The 19,783-nt window shown below is 46.6% G+C and overlaps 2 protein-coding genes across 2 annotated transcripts; one reads left to right on the top strand and one right to left on the bottom strand.

The window, feature by feature from the left end:
* Window positions 1-5,012: 5,012 nt before the first annotated feature.
* Window positions 5,013-11,378, top strand: LOC109781828 (probable protein phosphatase 2C 71). The gene is made up of 9 exons (XM_020340423.4): window positions 5,013-5,331; window positions 5,420-5,898; window positions 7,088-7,149; window positions 7,404-7,473; window positions 8,210-8,297; window positions 10,138-10,307; window positions 10,388-10,531; window positions 10,614-10,742; window positions 10,834-11,378. Exons 1-9 carry the CDS (start codon window positions 5,157-5,159, stop codon window positions 10,999-11,001), a joined length of 1,485 nt encoding a protein of 494 aa, XP_020196012.1. The 5' UTR covers window positions 5,013-5,156; the 3' UTR covers window positions 11,002-11,378.
* A 941-nt stretch (window positions 11,379-12,319) lies between these two features.
* On the bottom strand, window positions 12,320-15,557 carry LOC109781829 (uncharacterized). Its single transcript, XM_020340424.4, has 4 exons — window positions 15,055-15,557; window positions 14,305-14,354; window positions 14,132-14,184; window positions 12,320-12,993 (listed from the first exon to the last, which is right to left on the bottom strand). Exons 1-4 carry the CDS (start codon window positions 15,540-15,542, stop codon window positions 12,622-12,624), a joined length of 963 nt encoding a protein of 320 aa, XP_020196013.2. The 5' UTR covers window positions 15,543-15,557; the 3' UTR covers window positions 12,320-12,621.
* Between the last annotated feature and the right edge of the window lie 4,226 nt (window positions 15,558-19,783).

Consider the following 19,783-nt stretch of genomic DNA (forward strand, 5'->3'; position numbering starts at 1 on the left):
CAAAACAAATAAAAGCAAAAGGGGGACAACACCCCCCTCGCTGGGCTTCGGCCCAACTGTTCACCGGGCCAACCAGGCTGGCCCAGCTGCCCACTACTAACCCCCCCCCCACCCCCGGCCGAACCCTAAACCGCTACCACCCACACCCACTCGCTCCCACACAACCCCCACGCCGTTCTCTCCCCCTCCCCGATCCAGATCTGGATCGGGGGAACGAACCCATGACGCCCATCCCCGTCGCCCCGCACGACCCCCCCACTCCCTCTCGTTCTCCATCGTCGCCGAGCACCCCACGCCCGATCCCTTGCCGCGCCGGAGCCCCACCTCGCCCGCGCGACCGCGCCCGAGGAACTGTCGCCTACCGCCGACCCCCAGCGCCCGAGGACGACCCCGCCGTCACTTCTCGCCGCCACCTGGAGCTCCTCCGCCTCGACTCCGTCGACGCACGCGTCCCCGTCCTCCTCCCCGACGACCTCCCTCGAGCCTCGTCGTCCCCTGGTCTCTACTCGACCGTGAGGAGCCCAACCCCTCTCTTCTCCCCTCTGCTCCCTACCCCCCTGGCCACCGCGCTGCCCACGCCCGCGGCCGCCGTCGGGCTTCCGCGCCCGCGGTCACCCTGACGCCGCGCGCCCGTTGGCCGTCCAGCACGCACATGCATCGCCCCGTCGCCGGCCCCTTCCGCTGGCCACTCCCGATGCCAACGCCCGCTCCTGCCTCGCGCACGCCGCCCTACGCGTCCCGGACGCGCCTGGCTCACGCCACGCACCTGCCCCGCTGGCGTGCTCCACGGCCCCCGTGCCTCTCTCGTTGCTGCCTCGCGCCCTCGCCTCCTCTGCACCCGCGCCCTGCTCGCTCCTCGAGCTACTTCTGTGCCGCACGCGTGCTGCGTGTTGCTGCGGCCGCCGCCGCCCCGCGCCGTGGCCTCGCGCTTACCACCCCGCTCCCGGCGACCGCCCTGCTCCATCGCCGGCCCTGGCCGAGGCCCCCCTGCTACGCGGGCGTGCCCAGCCGAGGCCACGGCCTCGCCCTCGATGGGCGCTTGCAACCGCGCCCGAGACCCGCGCCCGTTCGCCCGCTAGGGCTCCCGTGAGCCACTGGCCTTGGGGCCCCACGCCCCCTTGGAACGTTTTAATAAAAAAATGATTTTAAAAAATAATAATAAATTAAATTAATAAAAATAAATAAATAATAAAGATAATTAATTAACTTAATTAACCCTGTTAATATTAACTAATTAAGATTAATTAACCTAATAACTAATTAACCTAATTAACTACTGTTAATGAGGTAACAGCCCCTGACAGGTGGGACCCCCTGTCAGGTTGACCAGGTCAACGGTCAACGTTGACTGCTGACGTCATACTGATGCATTAATTAAATTTCGAATTAAATTAATTTATAAAACACCTGTCAGGTTGACCAGGTCAACGGTCAACGTTGACTGCTGACGTCATGCTGACGTCATACTGATGCATTATTTATTTTTATTAATTTAATTTATTATTATTATTTAAAATCATTTTTTTATTAAAACGTTCCAGGGGGCGTGGGGCCCCAAGGCCAGTGGCTCACGGGAGCCCTAGCGGGCGAACGACCGCGGGTCTCGGGCGCGGTTGCAGGTGCCCATCGAGGGCGAGGCCGTGGCCTCGGCTGGGCACGCCCTCGTAGCAGGGGGGGCCTCGGCCAGGGCCGGCGATGGAGCAGGGCGGTCGCCGGGAGCGGGGTGGTGAGCGCGAGGCCACGGCGCGGGGCGGCGGCGGCCGCAGCAGCAGGCAGCACGCGTGCGGCACAGCAGTAGCTCGAGGAGCGAGCAGGGCGGGGGTGCAGAGGAGGCGAGGGCGCGAGGCAGCAACGAGAGAGGCACGGGGGCCGTGGAGCACGCCAGCGGGGCAGGTGCGTGGCGTGAGCCGGGCGCGTCCGGGACGCGTAGGGCGGCGTGCGCGAGGCAGGAGCGGGCGTTGGCATCGGGAGTGGCCAGCGGAAGGGGCCGGCGACGGGGCGATGCATGTGCGTGCTGGACGGCCAACGGGCGCGCGGCATCAGGGTGACCGCGGGCGCGGAAGCCGGACGGCGGCCGCGGGCGTGGGCAGCGCGGTGGCCAGGGGGGTAGGGAGCAGAGGGGAGAAGAGAGGGGTTGGGGTCCTCACGGTCGAGTAGAGACCAGGGGGCGACGAGGCTCGAGGTAGGCCGTCGGGGAGGAGGACGGGGACGCGTGCGTCGACGGAGTCGAGGCGGAGGAGCTCCGGGTGGCGGCGAGAAGCGACGGCGGGGTCGTCCTCGGGCGCTGGGGGTCGGCGGCAGGCGACGGTTCCTCGGGCGCGGTCGCGCGGGCGAGGTGGGGCTCCGGCGCGGCAAGGGATCGGGCGTGGGGTGCTCGGCGACGATGGAGAACGAGAGGGAGTGGGGGGGTCGTGCGGGGCGACGGGGATGGGCGTCGTGGGTTCGTTCCCCCGATCCAGATCTGGATCGGGGAGGGGGAGAGAACGGCGTGGGGGTTGTGTGGGAGCGAGTGGGTGTGGGTGGTAGCGGTTTAGGGTTCGGCCGGGGGTGCGGGGGTTAGTAGTGGGCAGCTGGGCCAGCCTGGTTGGCCCGGTGAACAGTTGGGCCGAAGCCCAGCGAGGGGGGGTTTTGTCCCCCTTTTGCTTTTATTTGTTTTGTCTTTACTTTTTCTTATTTTCTTTTTTTTATTTGTAGTTTCTTTTTTTAGTTTTACAAAAAATTACCACTAGTGCCTAAATTTGTATTTATCAACAAACTACTGTGAGATTAATCCTTAACCCATAATAAAATAGTTTTAGCATTTTATAAATTCAATAGGCATTTGTTTAATTGTTTTTACTATTGTTTTAATTGTTTTAGAGCCTTTAAATATTTTATCAAAGCTTGGTTTCTCCATCATAATTACTTACGATTTATTTGACACAACCCGAACATTTTAGTTTTGATATTTGAAAATTTTACTGTTTGCCTATATTTTAGATTTTAATTTGAATCGTTTTTGAACTAACTCGAGTTATCAACAGTAACCGAGGTGACGTGGCACCATTAGCAGAGGTTTACTGTAGCTTGATTATCCGGGCGTCACACAAGCATGGTCTCCACATCCGAGTCGCCCGAATCGGATAGCAAGAACTTCTCGCACGGGGTCAACTCCATCTACACGCACACCGGCGCGTCAATCTACTACATAGCTCGCAAAAATCACAAAAAGGGACTAACCGGTGGCGGGTGATCCCGGGCGGCGAGAAGGAGGGTGCGCTCGACGGTGGTCGATCCCCAACGGCGGCGGCGATGGGGGGCGGCTCTTCTCGCTGGATCCGGAGGGGCGGTGCAGCGGCTCGGCGCGGGAGGGTGTGGGGTGGCCCCGCGGAGCGATTCCGCCCGCAGATATGGCCGGAATCGCCGGCGGCGGGCGGGCGGCGGCGGAAGGAGGGGGAAAAGAGCACGGGGCTGAAATGTCCCTCCCGCCAACTGCTTCTCTGTGATGCAGGGCACCACAGCCGCGAGGGGGAAACCCGCGTTTTCCCGGGTTGGGGTCGGGAATTTGCCGCGCCCCCCAAAAATTTTTGCGGGCCGGGGCAGGATGCAGGGTCTGGTCGGGGAGGCTTTCCGGCCCGTACCCGCATTTTGGCGGTTATTTTGCGGGTCGGGGGCGGATGCGGGGTCTGCTAGAGTTGCTCTTAGTCTTGTTTTTATATAATTATATACAAAATTTCTAGTATCATTTTTTTGACAATATTTGGCCAAAAAAGGCATTAGGTTGACGTGGCTGCTGACTAGGCTAATTGACTAGACGGTCGACGGGTCAAACCCAGCCTACTTAGTGAAAACCAGTTTCAAGGGAAGGAATGGTTGAGTCCTAGCTGATTCTGTAGTTCGAGTTGAATCTTATATGATTTTAGAGCTCAGGGTTGAATGTTGCACAAACCAAATAGTTCAGGGTTGTAACGTGGACTTTTCTCTTTTTTTTTTAGGATTTTTTTTATTTAGGGTTAGGGTTAGATTTCTGGTTTAGGGCTGGAGTTTGCCAATTAGGGTTCATTGTTTTGGATTAGATTTAAGATAAGTAATGTTAATAAAATTGACATCCAACATTAAGTGGTAAATGGCATACAACCAAAGTGGTAAATGGATTTGTTTGGGGGGTGGGGGGGGGGGTGGTAGACCTCTTTTTGTTGCGCGTAGCCACACACAAAAAATATTATGGTCAAGTTTAAATATTGTGCCAAAGATGCTCCACCAAATGTGAGATTTGTTGCTCGACCCGAACACTGAATTTTTAGTAAGAGCCCACGCAAAGCCTGAAAACCCAGCCCATAGCCCGATCCAAAATTCTGGAAATAGAAGCCCGATCCCAACCCCAACTATATTATAGGCCGAGCTAGGGTTTATTTCAAGGCAAATTTTAAGATGCTCTCTCTTACCCCTTATTTTCACATTAGAGGTAAGAAGGTAAGAGTTACTCAGACGCATTACTTTATGAAATTAACGGCTCAGATCTATTATATCTCTTACCTCTCATATGAAAAATATGAGGTAAGAGGGAGCATGTCAAATGGTGCCGTCTAGCCTTCCACAGTTCCACCTAGTGCCTTTGTAATAACTGACATGGCGATGGTTGAAGCACTTGCATATAGGGAAGGCCTTAACTCTGGCAGAGGCCAACTGATTAAGTCTAGAACACTTTCTTTTAATTGTAAGTTTACTTTCGAAGGTAGAGCAGCAAACAATGATGCTGATAGATTAGCCAAGTTCTCGTATTCTTTGGATCAGGGAAGACATATATGGATATCGGTACCTCACTATCCTTGTGTATCCCACAACTCGTGAAATTTGAGCAATAAAACTTGGTTTAAACCCCTAAATAAACCTAGTGCCTTTGTTACCGCTCAAAATAAATAAATAAACCTAGTGCCTTTGTTACCGCTCAAAATAAATAAAAAACTTAGTGCCTTTGTCTGTCTAAAGGAAAATACAAAAAACCTACTTACTGTGCCTAAAATAAATGAAAGCACGGCCCCGTCTGTCCTGCGAGCCGCCATTACAGTCTTTGTCTTGGTTCAAGCAATGGAAAGCTAATCTCCGCCTCACACTTGAGTTCAACATCAACTCCTCTCTCTCTCCCTCTCTACCTCTCTCTCTCGGTGAGCTGAGCCATGGCGGAGCTGCCGCTCGCGGGGGGCTTGCTGGACCTGCGCCCCGGCAAGCTCTCCCCGAAGCCCCCGCCCCCGCCGCTGCCCATGCCCTGCCGCCGGACCCCGCCGCGCTCCCAGGTCGCCGCGGCCGTGGCATCGCCGTGCCGCGCCGTCCCCGAGCTCCACTCCACCACCGGTAAGCAGTAACGGCGCCCCCTCACTCCTCGTCCCCTTCCCCGCCTGATTCGATTCGCTCCGGCGTAAGTCCTTTGCCGTGGCCGCAGAGCTGGCGGACGGGAGCGTCGTGTTCCACTTCGCGCACCCGCCTGTCAAAGACCGCCCGGAGCCCACGGCGTCCGGTCCCGGCGCGGATGCCCCGGCCTCGCCGCGGCCGGAGCTGCGCGTCGAGGAGCCGAATCCACACACGGTGGCTGACGCCGGTGAGATTTCGCTGGCCTCGTCGGAGGAGCCTGAACAGGCCGTCGGCTCCGGCGTCGGTGTTGAAGCGGAGGCCGGGTTCGCTAGTGGAAGGACGGTCCCTCCGGCCGATTGCCAGCTCGATACTGACGGCAATGGAGTTGAGCTTGGTGCCTTGGAGGAGGGTGAGACTGTAGAGGCGGGCATGACGGGGCCTGCTGGTTTGGAGGATGCAGATGCGGATGGGGGGGCTTCGTCGGAAGGCTCTGACACTGGCGTGGATGCAGAGTCTAGAGGCGACGACCAAGGGGCCACGGAATCCGGAGTTACCATCCCACCAGCAACGGTATGCGTTCCTCCGTGTGCTGAATTACTCTCTGATTTTTTGACTTGATGTGCCATAGATAGTGTTCTCATCATTCTCAGTCTTGCTCTGTTCGATGTGGATGCACCATTCTTGTAGCTTGAGTACTTTGTGATGTGTCTGCGAATTTCATCAGCCGTAAAAAGACTGATTTCTTCAGAGATGCTGCAAAAACAGTAAATTTGTAACATTGTTAATTAGCTCATCTAGGTTTGTAGTTCACATTCATGGTCGTTTTTTCAGACCCTGCTACGGTAGTTGAGCTTCTGAACACACCCCAAACAGAACAAAGGCGTTCAGCATCTGTTGAATATACTCCTGGTTTTCTGTTTCGAGTGATCACGGACCATAACTTTTACCTTTTTTCTCGAACAAACCGTAACCTTTTATGTTTGTTTTTGTGGGAATCAGTTGTTGTGCCATCGCTTTCCCCATCTGTTCATGTTCTGGATCATGCTTGATTTCGTGTGTTGCTGTCATGATATTTTTGTTTCCCTCGCTCCTCGTCTAGTTGACCATATATTTTTAGGGACCACATCCTACACTACTGCCTCAGGGCTCAGGGTCCGGTGTTTAAGGCCCATCGCATTATTGGTCAAACTCTGACCATTAATCTAACAAACAAAATATGGGTTATATATAGAAAAAATTATACCATTGGAAACTTATTTCAAATACGAATCCGATATTATACTCTTTTGTAGCCACTTATGTTTTGCTAGTTTGATCCAAAATATGAGGGGGGCTTACATACCCAAAAAGAGGGGGTAATAAACACCGTCTTTCTATGAAATCAACATACGAGATAGGTATACCAAATGAAGTGAAGCATGCATACACCATGAAACTTTGGTCTGGAAATTTAACTGCAAAATGGACATGTCCTTGACCATGTCTTCTTAGGGACCACATCTTATACTGAAGAACACTGCCTGTGTGAGAAATTAACACATGAAATGCATGCATGCCGGTACCAGTTGAAGTGATGCAAACATACACCTTGAAACTATGATCTGGAAACTCAAGTGTAAGGTGGAAATACCTTTTGAGCAAGACATGTACTTCTGGCTTGTGGGTATAGAACTTATGCTATGAATTAGATGTCTCTTGGTGGTATTCAGTTGGATACATGCAGTTTAGTGGCTAACCATTGCTCCTTTTTCCACAATAGGGAGAAGTTCGCAACAAGGTGAATCGGGAAAAGAACACTTCAGAAGTGAAGAGTTCTGATAGGCATGACTTTCTTCACCTCACTTCTATTTCAAATATTTCAATTTTCAAACTATAGGTGGTCAGTATCATCTTTTCCATATAATCCGTCTGTGCTGCTATTTCTTGTAAAGATGAATACGCCATACATATATATTGTCTTCATATAGTTGTGCATCTCTGTAACCAAATGTTATGGCTTTTACTGTATTTGAACTTTTAACACAATCTTACCGGAATGATCTGATCATTCTTTCTTGTTCAATATTCATATATAGGACGGTTCCAGTAGCCTCGTCAACGCTTTTGTTGACTTCGGGTGCTGCAATCTTGCCTCATCCTTCAAAGGTAATAACTGTCCTGCGTCTGCATTCTCTAAATGGCAGAAGCAATTTCACTTATTCTTTTGAGAAACACAATTTCACCTATTTATAATGTCAGTTGCTCACCCGTCTTTTCAGTACTTCATCTGATCCCAAAAGATGGTTGTTTTTCTACTCTTCAGGATACCCAAGTCTTCGCAGTAACTTTTAAAGTAGCACATAAAAAACTGTAAAGTAATATTTTGGAAACATATTGATCTGCCTACACAATTATTTTCGCCAGTCTAGATATATATAATGAAAATTCCAGGTTGAAAATGGAGATGTGTTGTGTTGTGTTATGTATCCTACTTCGATAAAATTGTGTCTGGAGGAAATAACTGGGTTAATACTTTGAACTTTGCAGTTCTCATAGAACATACAAAAATTTCATCATAGTACAATTTATTTATCCATGGCAATACATGCAGTACACTGGCAGTCCAGTGGCAGAGCCAGGAATTATGTACAGGGTGTGCACACCAAAATTTTCCTGGGTTGCCTTCTGATGGGCTGTAGTCTGCACTCTGTAGACCTGGTCCTAAACTGTTCTCAAAATTTCTGGGTGTGCCTGGGCTCACCTGGCCCACCCTCTAGAACTGCCTATGTGGCAGTCAATGCTACCAGTAACATATATTTTATTATCTCTCTCATGGGCCATCATAAGGCTAATCCAAGCTCCCGCTGACGCTTTGGCTGTGATATCTGTATAATTTTCCCAGGCAGCGACAGGCGGAGAAGATGCTTATTTTATTGAACACAATGGTTGGTTTGGTGTGGCAGATGGAGTTGGTCAGTGGTCATTTGAAGGTTAGTAGGTTCATTTTCTTTGGTTTTGTTTCTGTAGTTTAACCTTATGTATCATGCCTGGCCTTCTAGACACCAAATTCCCCCATTCAATTGGTGATGCTAGTCTTAAATCTTAATGTTAGATTGCTTTTCAAAGGCAGTTTGTTACCCCCTTTGTCCTGAAATATCAGGCACTCTTGACCTTGTACAGTCTCCATTGTATAATTTTGACTATAATTTCGATTATAACTTGCCTAAAATTAGTAACAAGGTATATATATAAAATAAAACTTTTGCAACAAAAATACAATAACAGTATTCTTGCATGCTCAATCCATATAATTCTGCACCTTATATTTCTGGACAAAGGGAGTTAAGATAACTGGTCATAAGTCTTAACTCACTGTTGGTGGTCGGCCATTAACTTTAGCAACATTCCTTCTCAAAGCCCTGAAAAGCGGGGCCATACAAACGTACACGTACAACAGCAAGCGATCCCCGCCAGAATCTTCATGCCTCCTGCCGGATGCCATCTCCCCTCACCCCTCACCAATCCCTTCACTCATTTTCATGTCAACAAGCTTCTTTCTTTAGCTTTTCACTTTAAATGTTTCATGTCAGCAGGCAAGTTTGTGGTCTATTTTTTTTGGACATATTACTATAGATGTAAAATCTCATGAATATAACATCGACTGGGACATAACGAAGTTTCAGTCGACTGAGATTTAGCGAGACTGATTACTTTAGTAAACCATGCTCCATCTCTTTTTTTCTGGTACCGTAGCATGGGCACCTTGCTTGGCCAGTAGAATGCGTATTCTTTAGGAAAGGCAACTATCGATATGTGGGGAAAAAGTTATTGACTGATCGCTACTTCTACCTTCTGTGGATGTTCAGCAGAAGTAACTAACATATACCAATATAAGATAGGGATGCTGTTTTGTAGTAAGAAACACCTTTTGCATAATTTAGGTTTAAAACATAAATCTTCTTTTTCTGGACCCTGGAAGCTTAATAAGAGTTGAAGTTCTCTTGAAATATTGCTGTAAGCAGGTACTTATGACAATTTAGTGAGAAATCAAGAACCGATTTAGTCTGGTTTGCATCCAGTGCTATAATAAGGTACATAGATCAAGTACTACCAGTGCCAGGACGATGACAAGAACTAAGTTGTAAGGGTTAGGCAATGACCATTGAGCTGCAAAATGACAATTCAATTCCTTGGAAAAGCAAAGCGTGACATGTGCACCAACTATAGACTTAAGAGATGTGTCAAGCCTCGAGTGCTCTTACCTCTTATTATTTTGTTTGTGTAATAATTAATTCATAAGATATGATTGATTACAATTCCATATGTTTATTTGTAAGAGAAACATATTTTGTATGTTTATACCTCAGAAATATGCGGATAAATATGTTGATTGACAAGTTGAAACAGAAAAAGTAGAAAACGGCAGGATCTGAGAGATGCGTATTGATTTAAGATGTGCACTACCGAACACATTATATTTGTACGTACTCCCAGCCAAAGGTTTACATCAGTTTAATTTGGCTCTGGGTACAAGAAGTAGGATCATCACTCTTTAGAGGATTAATGTCCTAATTCCTAAATGCCAGCCTTTGTTCACAGCCTCTATAGACATGCGCAGACAATTTTCTTCCTGAGATGTGGTCTTCAAGACTTCAAGTTAGGGCGCATTACTGTCAATATAGGTTTGCACAGGATAACTATAAATATCATGACTTTAGCTCATGTTTTTTTTACCTGACGTCTAGCAAATGTGTATTTGAAATGTAGTGCACATGGTTACTCATAGGCATGCCACAGTGCTAATTTTGTTGTTGTAATATTTGTACTTAGGAATCAACGCAGGGCTTTATGCAAGAGAGCTAATGGATGGCTGTAAAAAAGTAATTGCGGAAAGTGAAGGAGGCTCTGAGCTTTCACCCGAGCAAGTTCTCTCCAAGGCTGCAGCAGAAGCAAGGTCTCCTGGTTCTTCGACTGTCTTAGTTGCTCACTTTGATGGCCAGGTCTGTTATTTTATCAAGAACGTCACATTTCTTATTTCTCCTCGTATCATACTAACTTATTGGACCCATCATTGTTACAGCTCCTTCATGTATCAAATATCGGAGACTCGGGGTTTCTGGTGATAAGGAATGGAGAAGTACACGCAAAATCAAAACCAATGGTTTATGGCTTCAATTTTCCACATCAAATTGAGAAAGGGGTTGATCCCTTAACCCTTGTAGAGGTGATTTTTTTTTGGTACCAAGTCTAGTCCCGCACCATATGAATAATTGAAAACCAACACTTGTTTCCACTGCGTTTTTCAGAATTATACCATTGACATAGAGGAAGGCGATGTCATTATAGCAGCGACCGATGGCCTTTTCGACAACGTCTACGAGCAAGAAGCGGCAGCCATGATCTCGAAATCTTTGCAGGCAGATCTAAAACCAGCGGTAGAATCATCAACTTGCTTTCTAAATAAAAATTACCCTGAATCTCGGTCTCAAGATTAAATGATGGCACGACTGGCTATTCTACTCGCAGGAGATGGCCGAGCACCTTGCTGCCAGGGCACATGAGGTAGGGAGGTCTGGAGCAGGGAGAAGCCCATTTTCAGACTCTGCCGTCGCAGCGGGTTACCTAGGTTTCAGCGGGGGGAAACTGGACGACACAGCCGTCGTTGTGTCGATCGTCAGGAGATCTGAAGCTTAAGCTGTAGAAGGCCCCCGAGGTGACAAGCTACTATTTTGGTCGCAGGCAGCTGCACGCACTGTCTGGGAAAGTGTTGCATCAGTAGTTCAGAAATTGCGCGACAAGAAGTGCAGTGGTGTGCATGGCAAAGTTCGCCTATGTAAGTAGTCTAATTCAAGAAGCACATGGTACAGCACACACCTGGTCTGGTTTGGTCTGGTCTGATCTGATGAGCAAGGCGCAATTCGCGCATGTAAGTAAGTGATCTAAATTTATGTTTGGTGTTGGTGTTGTGTGTAAATTTTGGGCTGTAGAAATATGATGCATGATGCATTTGAACTGTAATATTCACGATCAAAACATGATCAGAAATTCGTGGCGTCAAGTTGTTACTGGTACATCCCCACACTGTCAATTGTAGCCCTAGGGAATTGGTCAGACACTCGCCGACTCCTCTAGGCACTTGCGGATGGAGAAGCAGCCCTAGGGAATTGGTCGGGCTATGGAGGTGTTCGACATCGGTCGAGACCTTGTCAGGTAAAGCGAGCCCTTGTCGGCGTGGTCATAGTGGGTGTGGTGGCCAATCTCCTAAATCAGTGTAAACCGAAGGTTGTTGTATCCTTCTATTAGTGAGGATACACCTTTTCCATGATGAATCTAGTTCTAGAAAGAAAGAAAAAACTCTCCATCCAAATATACAAGGTCTCTTTGAATTTTGAGGCTAATTTTTAGCCTTAGTTTGACTAACAAAGTATAAACTATATGCAACAGCATTTATACCATCAAATTCATATCTGAAAGAGGTTTTCAGTGCTATAAATTTTATGGCATATACTTCACATTTTATCAGTAAAATTTATGTTCAAAATTAGAATCAAATATTGTACTCAAAGAAAAAGGCAGATGAAAGTTCTTCGACAAGTATTACATTCCTTCCCCCAAATTAAACTCGCCAGCCTCCTACAAAAACATATATAAACCAGAGTGCCCATAGCATGGTATGGTAATGGAAGCACAAAAAGGACAGATGATACAAGGAATTCTGACTCAACACAGAGCCATATATATGTATTTCAGAGGTAAGAACCGAAGTTAGGTACATTGCGGTTATCACCAGAGACAATAATACATCAGTAAAAAAGGGAATTATCAGATCTTACAAATTCTGGTTGTGCGTGAAAATCAAATATAGTTATGATGATCCAGTGTAACCTGGAGCCACAAGACTGTTGACCTACGCCAATCTACCAACCAATAAACATGTTTTGGCCAGCCAGAAAAATGGATATGCGTACAATTATTTTCCTAGGTTTGAGACTTGCAACTTTGAAAAATGTAATTCAAATAAAACTTTAGCCTCAGGATTAGGTTACTTTATGAGTTGTTTTTACTCTATAGTTGACAGAGCGGATATACACCAACCTGGAGCAAAGCTCCCACAATTTTCGGCAAATGGATCAACGTAGCCATGACTTCTAAGTGCTAACTGATCTCCCTCAAAAAGAAATGATGCTAACTGTTCTCCATCAAAAAGAAAAGGTGATACCTGATCTAGCCCTTTGCCTTATCCACGGACTATAAATTGAACTGATGGCTACAACACATTTCAAAGGATCACTACAAGCACCCCAAAACAGCGTGTCAACTATTTGACTCACCATTTGCCTTGCCTCTGTCCCGTTTAGTGTCCTGCTGTGTCGCATCTGGCGGAGCATTAGTAGCATCCTTGGTGTCCTTAATCTTGACTGATGCTAGCTGACTATCACTTCCATCGCTTTTTGAAGCAGAGGCCTTATCAGGAGATGATGTCTCACCTTTCTTCAGAGATTCCTCTTTCGTAAGGGCAGGACTTCTCAATTTTTCCTCTGCAATTTCCTTAACGACACCCTCTAATGTATCTAACCTGACTAAAACCGTTGCCAGCTTCGAATCGGCATCCTCCTTAACAGAGTCGGCTTCAAGTTGTTTCTGTTTCTCTACTTCCTCGATTTTTTTCCTTTTTACTTCTGCTTCCTGAGACAAGCAACATAAAACTCTATCAGTAAATGTTTACTGAATAAGCCTTTCATATCGTGACAAGAATCTATCAAGTGCCAGAATAACATGTGGAATGTCTGGAGTTATGCTAATTTTAGTTTTACTTGAACACCGGATGGTTTCCACATAAAAGTATAGTTTCCTATTGAAATATACGGAATTCGGAGCAAACGTCCAACCTTCAGACTAGCAACTGTTTGTACAACTTGATATTTAAAGTATACTTTCAGAACAGAAACTATGACATTCTTTAGAAACCTGTAACTGCTTAAGGTGTATATATCCGCTGTATCACACATAATATTTCCTGTGAACAAACCAATTGATGGCGATGGTCTGTTTGCATTGAGATATTTCCAACAGCCAGATTTGCTACCAACAGTTGAGATTGAAAAGGGACTGCTCACCAATCACTTAATACTTTTTTGTGGAAATACCAAAATCTATCATGAAATTGCAGATATGTAAACATGTAGCATAACATTTTTAGCCCGTAGGGAACAAACATGTTTCTAGTAAGTAACTGATAGCATTAATAGTAGAGTGCAATTTTTTTTAGTGAAAAGTAACAAGGTTGGTGTGTTCATACTTCACAATGTAGAAAGAGAACTCCAAAATAGAGTATCTACCCGCAGGATCTCCTAATAAAATGGCTCAGTAACCAATGTAACTGAAAAAAAAGTGCTACATGTGCCTCGGCACATAAATAACATATCTGGCAGAGAGTGATCACTATAACATCGATGGTTTGAAAAGTCCACAGCACATGAACTAACAATTTCAACTGCCCTAACAGGTTCCATTGTACGTGCATTTAGGTTAAAACTTTATCACAGAGCTTTAACCAAGGGCGCATTTAGAATGCTGAATGATCATGACTAAGAGTACTTGGCTTAAGAGCCAATGTCATACAAGTCAAACTCTTTCACTTAGTAGCTCCAAAGGATCAGTTATGTAGCATTGATATATGAAAACAAGTTGCATCATAATGTTCACTAAATAATAAGATATCAATAGGTCATATTTATGCCCACTGTTGTACAAGATTCAAAATTTTCAGAGATCCTTTATTCCAAAGGAAACTGCGCAGTATGAGGGAATCACAGCATATTACCGCTTCCATCCTTTTGATCTCACTTCGCGCATACTGGGCTACCAAATAGACAGCTGCACACCAAAACAAAAGCCGCAATGTAAACATAGAAAACTGAAAAGAACTCCCAATTTCACATTTGACATCCCAAAGATTACATATCAGAAATGAATGAAGTTTATCATGAAACAAACCTAGTGAGGGCATGCAAACAAAGAAGAGCTGTACAAGGTGGAAGTCAAGCCTGAAATACAAAAGAATTATAGAAATCAAAAAAGGCCGCCATACAGAATATGCTTGTAACGGAGATCATCTCCAAAACCAGCATTCCAGGAAAATGTTACAGATTGAATGCTCCTCAATTTTGTAAAGGCATTCTAGATTTCACACACGTTATTAGCACCATGGGAAGAACTGGAGATAGAAACTATGACCTCCCGTACTACTATTGATCTTAGTGTCACCTTCTCGTTCTGAGGAAATATGCAACTTGTATTTCCATGACCTTATTACTAGAACACATGGGGAACTTTCCTAGCTTCAGTTCAGGCATGATTTGTTGAACGTTAACAGAATAGGAGTCACATAGCCTCAGTACGAGAAAAGAAAATCCTCTTAGGGCTTGGATTCAGCGAAGTAGGATTCTCACAAAAGAAAATCTTGTTTGTGGGTAATTCCTGGCAGAAGGGTATGATTTATAGGCAAACAAAATAGAACGAAATGCATCATGATTTTTCCATGATATGTGCTCCACGAACAAGGTTCCATGCCGAACTCAAATGACAGATTCTACAAATCAGACATCAGCGAAAGAAAAGGAATTGCCAATAAATTTTAACATTTTATTGCCATCCCATCATCACATATCAATCCTACTGGTGTGGTGTATGGTGACAACCTTGCAACGAGACTAGTTACTATGGTTACTGCCTAATAATGCTCACCCGAACTCCTTGCGCTTGGGGGGCACCGTGAAGAGGATGTTGGCGGCCGTCTTCCAATCAGCGCCGCTGGACCAGTCGAACTCCTGCACTTTCTTGTACGCCTCCATCCGCGCCGCATGCGCCTCCCGCGCCTTCGCCGCGGCGTCCGCGGGGGCGACGGGGGCAGCTCCCTCGCCGGAAGAGGACGAGGACGAGGAGAGGCGGCGGCAGAGGTGGGCGAGGGGGAGGCGGAGACGATGCCTCAGCGCCGGAAGCATCGCGTGGTGGGTGCAGGGCGCGTCGGAGACGGCGGCGGCCTTCAGGGGCTTTGGGGCATGGCCGCCGGCCGTGGTGCTCGCGTGCCACAGCCAGCCGCCGCCAGCTTCGGGGGGTATCGGGACGTGTGGGCTTGTGGCCTGTGGGGTGGTGGACTTGATATTGGACGAGTATCGGTGGTGGGCTGGGCCGGTGAAGTGCAGAACATGGGAAGGTGAAAGTGCTGTTCTCATCCCAACGTGAGCTTGGGCGAACAGTAAAATTAAAAAGAATCATCTAAAAAAAGTAAAATTAAAAATAATTGAAAAGAAATTTCAAAGTTATGAAATTTATTCTGTGCTAAAAATTGAAAAAAAAATACTTGTGTGAAAAGTTTCATCAGCATATGACATTCGTGAAAGATGCGACAAAAAATCCCGATGCTTTCGAAAATAACATTTCGGAGGCCACGTTTTCCATGAATGTCATCCGGTGATGAATTTTGTAACCAATAATATATCTTTTCAATGTTAGGCACAATTTGTTTCTAGATTTTTAAAATTTCTGATTTTTTTTATTTTCTGTTCATCCAAACTCACCTCGGGATCAGAATAACCGCGTCCGTAGGAAGGCCTCCTCTTTGCCTAAAAAAGAAGGCCTCATCTAATCGGTAATTTTGGTTTCATATTGAAAAGGCGACCTCTATATATATGGCTCTGAATTATTATTTTTATTAAAAAAATAAGAATCCAAAGCCATATACATGGCTCTGGATTCTACAACCTCTCTCACTTAATGTAAGACTTCTTTTTATCGAAGGAGTATAATCTATACTAATAAAAACCTTGAAAGACATAAGATTATATTTTATTAATTGTATGGTTTTTGGTTTTAAAGATTTATAGAGACCATAGCGACATGTCTTTTATCCAACTCAACCCGCCGGTGCACCACATTTAAGTTTCTATCTAATTTGTACCGTCGTCATTTTTTGCAAATGGTCTATTGTACTTTCTCAAACTTAACATGTAGTCCACTATATCCATGTTAATGAAAGTAAAACTTAACCGGGGTGGACTGTGAGTTGACTTTAGGCTTTGTTTGTTTGGGCTTTTGCTTCTGCTTTTTGCAGCTTTTCTGCATTGGCAAAAAAGCGGCAAAAGCTCCTAAATAGGCTTTTTGCTTCGGCTTTTGGCTTATGAATCAATATTGTTATACGATGGTATAAGCCAAAAGCTGAAGCAGAAAACACTTATTTAGGTACTTTTTTTGGCATTTTTGCCAAAGTGAAAAACCCGCAAAAGCAGAAGCAAAAGCCCCGACAAACGGGGGCTAAATATGTGGTCAATATTGCAAATATGAAAATATTATGGAAATAGGCCACATATTTAGATCTCGGTGTAGTAGGCTTCGTCGATTTAGGTATGTCAGGTCTCGAATTCATATTTGCATTTATGCTTCTGCATTTTTGTGACTGAAATTTGCGTTTATGCTTAGTCTGCATGTATCAAGCAATAACCTTCCGTGGGTTGAAGTCTCCATCAATGTGGATGTACGATAGCGCCACCTATCGGAACAACGCCAAAAATCTCTGTGTCTTCATTGTGTTTGATATCTCTGATCCCCTCCTTTACGTTCATATGCAAAGTCTTTAATTTTTGCCGCATACTCTTTAAACTTGCATGTGTAGGGGGGCTACTTCACTTGTGATAATTGCTAAAACTTGCCTACAACTATAATTCGGAAAATATTAAATTTTTATTTGGTCAAGTAGTTTAATCACCCCCTCTCTAGCCTACTTATGATCCTACAGTGACTCTCTCCCAATTTCCTAGACAAGAAAATTGGATGGTTTAGAGATTTTCCTCCAATGGCTGAACTTTGCCTCTGAGCAAGGTCCCACGGTGATCTCATGTTCCAGTAGAACCAAAGTTGACTATAGGGTTTGCTGGAGTGTACCCTTGCAAGAGCGATCTGATGACCCACAAGTATAGGGGATCTATCGTAGTCCTTTCGATAAGTAAGAGTGTCGAACCCAACGAGGAGCAGAAGGAAATGACAAGTGGTTTTCAGCAAGGTATTCTCTGCAAGCACTGAAATTATCGGTAACAGATAGTTTTGTGATAAGATAAATCATAACAGGTAACAAGTAAATAAAGTAACTAAGGTGCAGCAAGGTGGCCCAATCCTTTTTGTAGCAAAGGACAAGTCTGGACGAACTCTTATATAAAACAAAGTGCTCCCGAGGACACATGGGAATTGTTGTCAAGTTAGTTTTCATCATGCTCATATGATTCGCGTTCGTTACTTTGATAATTTGATATGTGGGTGGACCGGTGCTTGGGTGCTGCCCTTCCTTGGACAAGCCTCCCACTTATGATTAACCTCTCTCGCAAGCATTCGCAACTATGAAAGAAGTATTAAGATAAACCTAACCATATCATGAAACATATGGATCCAAATCAGCCCCTTACGAAGCAACGCATAAACTAGGGTTTAAGCTTCTTGCACTCTAGCAACCCATCATCTACTTATTACTTCCCAATGCCTCCCCCTAGGCCCAAATAATGGTGAAGTGTCATGTAGTCGACGTTCACATAACACCACTAGAGGAAAGACAACATACATCTCATCAAAATATCGAACGAATACCAAATTCACACGATTACTTATAACAAGACTTCTCCCATATCCTCAGGAACAAACGTAACTACTCACAAAGCATATTCATAATCATAATTAGAGGAGTATTAATTATCATTAAGGATCTGAACATATGATCTTCCACCGAATAAACCAACTAGCATCAACTACAAGGAGTAATCAACACTACTAGCAACCCACAGGTACCAACCTGAGGTTTTGGGACCGAGATCGAATACAAGAGATGAACTAGGGTTAGAGAGGAGATGGTGCTGGTGAAGATGTTGATGGAGATTGACCCCTTATCGATGAGAGGATCAATGGTGATGACGATGGCGATGATTTCCCCCTCCCGGAGGGATGTTTCCCCGACAGAACAGCTCCGCTGGAGCCCTAGATTGGTTCTGCCCAGGTTCCGCATCGAGACGGCGGCGCTTCGTCCCGAAAGCTTCACTACAAAAAAAAGACACATCCGTGACATTTTGGGCCGAACAATTTTTTTTTCTGTCATACTTATGACACTTCTATGACGATAATTGTGACAAAGCCCGGTATCATCATAGATGTGGTGGGCTCCTAGTTCTATGACAAAAAATCATGACAGAAACTGGGCTTTTCGTCCTGGACGGGCCGGAGACGCAGCTGCATGACATTCTTTGGGTCGTCCATGACGGAAAAAACCGTGGTAGAAGCGAGGGCGAGGAAAATATCGGGGTGTTCCCGGTTACGGTGGGTGGTCGGGGCCGAGCGATGCACGGAGGTTTGCGCGTTTCTCTCATACATGCACGCGCGTGGGTGTGAGGCGTTGGGCTCTAACCGAACCCGAGCGATTGCACTGCAGGCTACGCGTTACTCAACCCGAGCGATCGATCGGAGGCTGTTAACTGAACCCGATCGAGCGATTCCTTCGCTACTGCTGCTAACTGAAGCTGATCGATGCTGCCTCAGGATGAACAGTGAGTGTTGCTGGGGCGGTTTGGATTTCCCGGTGGGGGTGGATGAACAGGACCCCGTGGTGTTGCCTCTGGATGAACAGGACCCCGATCGATCGAGCCGGTTGGGGCTGGATGAACAAGACCCCGTGGAGGGCTGGATGAATAGGACCACCCCGTGGAGGGCTGGATGAACAGTAGACGGTGGAGGGCTGGATGAACAGTAGCCTGTGGAGGGGTGGTTGAACAGGAGCCCGTGGAGAGGGCTGGTTGAACAGTAGACGGTGGAGTAGCGTGCGGTGGAGGCTGGATGAACAGGAGCCCGTGGATGAACAGTGCAGGTGGAGGCTGGAGGAGGTCGACGGTGGATGAACAGTAGCCCGTGGAGGTTGGAGGGGGTCGACGGTGGAGATAAATAGTATCCCATGGAGTCCCGTTTTGCGGTACGCCACACCCCTCCCGATGAACAGGACCCCCGTTTCGACTATAGCGCTCCAACACAAGTTCGTTTCCTCCGTTTTGTGGTACACCACACCCCTCTCGATCAATAGGACCCCGTTTCGACCGTAGGAGGTCCAACACAAGTCTGTTTCCTATGTTTTGCGGTACGCCAGACCCCTCCCGATGAACAGGATCCCGTTTCGACCGTGGCCGGTCGAACACAAGGCCGTTTCCTCTGTTGTGCGGTATGCCAGGCCTCGTTTCCATCGGCTGTTCCGTCCAAGCCGGTTGGCTCCCACGCGTTCCGTTGCCTTCCATGAACACGACGCATTTCGTTGCCTCCCCATGAACACGACGACGACGCTGTTTCTCCGTTCCAACCCAGCCATGTACACGAGCCCTGGCCGTATGTATGTGCGAGTGGGCGTTCGAGACTCCGCCCGTATGTACGTACGTGGCCGTATTTACTTTCTTGCACC

This window comes from Aegilops tauschii, chromosome 1 (assembly GCF_002575655.3).
Source record: "Aegilops tauschii subsp. strangulata cultivar AL8/78 chromosome 1, Aet v6.0, whole genome shotgun sequence".
Taxonomy (NCBI): domain Eukaryota; kingdom Viridiplantae; phylum Streptophyta; class Magnoliopsida; order Poales; family Poaceae; genus Aegilops; species Aegilops tauschii.

Bases quoted from the DNA above. Each gene is read 5' to 3' on its own strand.
- LOC109781828 (XM_020340423.4), top strand. From the start codon at position 5,157: ATGGCGGAGCTGCCGCTCGCGGGGGGCTTGCTGGACCTGCGCCCCGGC. The intron at 7,150-7,403 runs GCATGACTTTCT...ATTCATATATAG, and splicing joins GAAGTGAAGAGTTCTGATAG to GACGGTTCCAGTAGCCTCGT. The intron at 7,474-8,209 runs GTAATAACTGTC...TAATTTTCCCAG, and splicing joins TCTTGCCTCATCCTTCAAAG to GCAGCGACAGGCGGAGAAGA.
- LOC109781829 (XM_020340424.4), bottom strand. From the start codon at position 15,542: ATGAGAACAGCACTTTCACCTTCCCATGTTCTGCACTTCACCGGCCCA. The intron at 14,355-15,054 runs GTGAGCATTATT...TTTGTATTTCAG, and splicing joins CCCAAGCGCAAGGAGTTCGG to GCTTGACTTCCACCTTGTAC. The intron at 14,185-14,304 runs GTTTGTTTCATG...TTTGGTGTGCAG, and splicing joins TGTTTGCATGCCCTCACTAG to CTGTCTATTTGGTAGCCCAG.